The sequence below is a fragment of the Octopus bimaculoides genome, chromosome 11, assembly GCF_001194135.2.
Source record: "Octopus bimaculoides isolate UCB-OBI-ISO-001 chromosome 11, ASM119413v2, whole genome shotgun sequence".
Lineage (NCBI taxonomy): Eukaryota > Metazoa > Mollusca > Cephalopoda > Octopoda > Octopodidae > Octopus > Octopus bimaculoides.
The window spans coordinates 29,372,921-29,378,078 of NC_068991.1; the positions used below are offsets into that span (position 1 = coordinate 29,372,921).

Genomic DNA, 5,158 nt, shown 5'->3' on the forward strand with positions numbered 1-5,158 from the left:
TCTCTCTCTCTCTCTCTCTCTCTCTCTCTCTCTCTCTCTCTCTCTCTCTCTCTCTCTCTCACTATCGCTATCTTCAATGGGGATATAAGAGAATGAAGAACAAAGAGGATAGGAAGGTGATTATTTATATTTATATTGACCTGAAGATAAAGAGACATTAGTAGATGGTTGGAGGAAGAGAATGGGACATGGGGTAAGTGCATGCGAGTATATATGATTAAAACGTGAATGAATGCAGGTTGAAGTAAGCAAGGATGGAATGAATGGAGTGAGTAATTTATTCTGAAGAGAAATTCACGTAGACACATGATAGGAGCATATCACATGAGTATGGTGACCTTATTTTCGTAGCCTTAAACTTTTATGATTTCTATCACACAAGGACAAGATATTAGAGCATAAAGGGGCGTCCAAAGTGATTCTAAGTCCTCAGTTCATTAAATAACTTAAATAAATTTGAATGGGGCTACAACTCTATCGGTTTATCTGCACTTGATATAGTGTACCTAAAAAGTAACTGTGAAAGGATTAAAAGATTTTGCATATATAAATTCTGTCAAAAAGACCCAACTTTCGTTGGTGATTCGACGGTTCATTAAGGTTTATGAAATATTTTCATGTTTTTTTCCTCCCAATATCGTTCATAATACTTCCAAATTATCTACTGTTTCTGTCTCCTATTGCTCTATATAGCTTATATCTGGTTTTATCTATTTCCATGGAGAAAGAGATACAGATAAATACTACTCATGAATAGGTAGTCAGTCTCCGTAACTTACCGGTTCGTCAAAAGAGGCCGCTTCCTTGTGGATATAATCAGTCTATTACCAGGAATGTCAACATCGTACGTGAAGAATTCCACCCACTTCACAGAATTTGTCAAGGATACCCCCATTGAATCCAACCAGATGGTGAGTCTAGATGTGATAAGTCTGTTCATCCCAACTGATGAAACACTATCGGTGATCCAAGAGAAACTAGTGACAGACACCCATCTAAAAAACGCGCTAGTATACCAATAAGAAACTTGATGGAAATGTTGACCTTCTGTGTAGAAACTACCTACTTCAGTATGGACACTGATATATATCGACAAGAAGAGGGTTTAGCTATGGATTCGCCATTGAATAAGAACCCAGGTTCGAAATTTCCCCAAGACACCTGATGAATGCTGGAGGTTATATCAGCCGAAACGTTGTGTTAACAACAAACAAGATGAGGACAAATATCCGTCAAATGTAAATAATGTAAAAGGACTGAAAGTTGTACTGTAACAGTGGTGGAGTAGGTGTGATGTGACGAGGTACAGAAAGTGGTTTCATTCTCTATTTCTTTCTCTCTCCCTTTCACTAACTCACATGTACTCACTCCCTTACTTCGACACGCACACACATATGCACATGTATGCATATGTGTATTTGTGTGTATATATGCGTATGTGTGTGTGTGTATAAAGCAGTAAAAGACAGAAAATGGAATTCACGAGATTTTATTCAAAACCACTACAACCGTTTCGACTCAGCATCTCACCTGTAAGTCATAAGGGTAGCAGTTTCACCTCATAGGTGAGATGCTGTAAATTAATTGTTATGCATTATATGTGCAAGTGCTTCTCCTCAAGTGACTTTTCAAAGAAGTATCTCGATTGTTACTGGTCGTTTCACTTATTTCTAAAACAACATATTTTTAGTTAGTGTAGCGTTACATCCGTCACCATTATGAACTGACACAGAATGAAAGAATTTTCATGTAAGTAATAAAATCATAAAAACCTAATGTTCTGGGGTATAATCCCATCTACAGATTACAAATATCATCTAAGACTGCAAAAGAATTCTTTTCTGCATTGGATAAGTGTTCTCCGAAATCTAACAGGTAGCACAGGATTTTTAACAGGCACACAATGAAGGTATCATATGCAAAGTCCAGTAACCTAGAATACTATATAGAGTAATCCCTCGTCATATCGCGGTTCAGTTATCGCGGTTCAGTTATCGCGGTTCAGTTATCACGGTTTATCATTTAAGTTTTATGTCGATTCCTCCGTGGTGTTGTTTTGCATTTATAATAAAACGAATATATACAAATTATAACGATAATAATAAAAAAAATAAACAGTAGAGTACTATTTGTACTTCGCGGATTTTCACCTATTGTGGGGGCTTTTGAAAAGTAACACCCGCGATAGTTGAGGGATTACTGTACATGAAATTAATAAGAAATTAAACCAGAAAATAATGACGCAATTAGAGAGGGCATACTCAAACCTAGCCTGAATTGTGTCTGTATGGAAAGATAGTCACTCATCTGCTACTCATTGAAAAGTGAACGAAATTGGAATACGATGATTACTTAATGCATTTTATGCATACATTTTATATACTTTATGCACGATTTTATAGACTTAATACACATATTTTTTCGTTTTCCCCATAAACAAAGAGAAAATCCTATACATATGATACAACCTTTAGTTGAATCGCATATATCTGCCACGTAAATAATCGTGAATATTTCACGGAATTGCACTTATGCGCATACGTTAAATGATATGTGATATTAGAAATATAGTTCAATTAAATAAATACACTTTTCACTATCTAATCACCACCACCATTACCATCTCTCTCTCTCTTTTCACCCTCCCCTCTCCATCAGAACACCCCCCCTCTGCTAAATTTATATTTGTAACTCTCCTCCTCTACATTGGAGTTACTTTTTTAACCACGTAATAAATATTACGTTTCCCCTACCTTACATCTCTCCTTTTTCTTTCTCTTCTTTTTCCCCTCAACTAATCACATGAAAGAGTTACAATTACATTCCCTCTATCTCACGTCATGAACGCCTTTCTCCCCCGCTTTTCTCCCTCTTTCTTTTCCTCTCTTCATCTTTCCTTTCTCTCTTTCTCTCTCTAATCACGCGAAAGCGTTCCCGACGGGATAAGTAACGCAATGACAAGCAGAATTATTATAAGATTATTAATATATGTTTTTTATGTCAAGTTATATATTAAAAAAAAACAATTTAACATTAAACTGAAAGATTAGTCTAGCGCAGGTGACACCAAACTACGTCCTGTGAGGTCAGTTCATCCGGCCCGCCGTCGTACTGTACCTTTTCTGTAAGTGCCAGCAATGAGGGTTCATTCTTGCAGCGATCGTGTTTTATCTTGCATTGCTTTGTTTAAACTGGTTTGAAGAGCGCCATATGTAAATGGAACTGACTTCAGTGAATTACGCCATCCGCCTTTCAGCAAGTTCAACTGTGCGGAGAACAGAAGAACTTGGAGAGAACATAGTGCTACAGATACGCGAGAAAGCTAGGAACTTCTTGCAGTATTCTCTGGCGCTGGATGAGTCTACTGATCACTCGAGTACGTCACAACTTCTCGTGTTCATTCGTGATGTTAATTTGGACTTAAAGATCATAGAAGAGTTGGTATCCATTTGCTGCATGCATGGAACAACAACTGGAGAAGACATCTTCATGATAGTGCAGAAAATTTTGCCAGGCTATAACCTTCAGTGGAATCAGCTTCGATGTGCTACAGTTGAAGGAGGAAAAAATATGGTTGGAGCGATGAAGGTTCTGGTGGTACAAATCAGGACTAAGTTGGAAGATCTTCAACGCCCTGGTGCTCTGTTTATACACTGCATTATACATCATCAAGCACTCTGTAGGAAAGACTTGGATATTTTTTGCGGACTGAAACCAGCCGTTTCTGCGGTGAACTTCATTTGGGGTCATACATTTAATCACCGTCAGTTCTAAGCTTTTCTTGAAGAAATTGATTCTGAATTCTGAGACTTGCCTTATCACGCAGCAGTGAAGTGGTTCAGCTGCGGTAAAGTCCTGTTCCGTTTTCATAAGCTCCAAAGAGAAATCGATATTTTTTTTCACCGAAAAGGAGAGAGCTGATCCACTTCTGTGAGATTCTACCTGGCTGTCAAAGTTGTCATTTTAGGTTGACATCATAACTCACATGAATGAATTGAACTTGAAACCCCAGTGAAAGGATATCCTTATCTGTGAGCTCTAAGGAATCATCAAAGCATGTCGGAAAAAGCAGTCATTGAAGCACGACTGGAAGGAGAAAACATCTCTCTTGTTTTCAGTATTTTAAAGAGTTTCGCGCTGAATTCACAGATGTCAACTTCGAGTTACCGAAGACTTAAATAAACATTTTTTTGAGAGATTTTCCAATCTCGAAAGAATTGAGAATGATATTCATTTGATCCAGAATCCATTTGATTGTAAACATTGATGACGTGCCAGTCGAACTATAGTTGGAACTCATTGATTTACTAGCAAATGGCTTCTAGAAAGAGAAGTACAGAAAAGGAAAACTTGTTGAATTTTATCGCTGCTCACCTGATGATGAGTTTTTAAAGTTGAAGAAATTTACCTCTGGTATGGCATCAGTGTTTAGAACAAGTGATATCTGTGATGAAGTATATGAAGTCAGCATATCGAACGAGATTGACTGATAAACATTTTAAAGGAACAGACTCGGTTAGATGCAACAATTCCAAGATATCTTAAAAGCTAATAATAAACACCAGCTAATAATAAACTCCAGTTTTATATTTTTTAGCTGCTTATTTCGTGAGATTCGGATATGTGCGCACTGGGTGTGGTATAACACCGCCTTCTTTGATAACGTTTTGGTAAATAAATATGTTGGTTTGTCTTTATTTTTAGTGTATTCGCTCTATTTGATTGAGCAAAATGGTTATGCGGTCCGCAAATTGGATTAAGCAAATTGGTTATGCGGCTCGTCCTTCGCTCCGCTGTGAAAAACGTTTGGTGACCCCTGCTCTAGAAAACTCATCTGCTCTTTCAACAACATTAACAATTTTATTTAGCAAATTATTTCTGACACCAAAATTAAAAAATAAATAATCAAGAATCGTAAATCACAGCTTACCTAGGAAGACAACTTCTAGTAATGTAAAACAAACCACCAGCCATGTTATTAAAGTGACAAAAGTTTGGAGTCTTTGAAATTTTCCGAATTGTTTAAGATCAGTAAAGAGACCATCAAAATTATATTCCTTACTTTGTGGCATGCTTCTTCAAAGGTTATTCAGCAAACGCCTTTCAACTTATATTATATACATGCATACATGTATGTATATATATATATATATATATA

General features: G+C 36.8%; 2 protein-coding genes across 3 annotated transcripts in view; both read right to left on the minus strand.

The window, feature by feature from the left end:
* LOC106880969 (solute carrier family 22 member 21) overlaps positions 1-5,158 on the minus strand; it is a 147,818-nt gene that overhangs the window by 119,939 nt on the left and 22,721 nt on the right. The window lies entirely within an intron of this gene.
* LOC106869705 (uncharacterized) overlaps positions 1-5,158 on the minus strand; it is a 23,505-nt gene that overhangs the window by 12,407 nt on the left and 5,940 nt on the right. Inside the window, exon 1 of one of the 2 annotated variants that reach the window (XM_052971667.1) lies at positions 4,931-5,116. The exons of the other annotated variant lie outside the window; for it this stretch is intronic. Coding sequence (XP_052827627.1) covers positions 4,931-5,072 — 142 coding nt within the window. The 5' untranslated portion in view covers positions 5,073-5,116. Of the gene's footprint in view, positions 1-4,930; positions 5,117-5,158 lie in introns of those variants that run through there. 2 annotated transcript variants of the gene reach the window in all.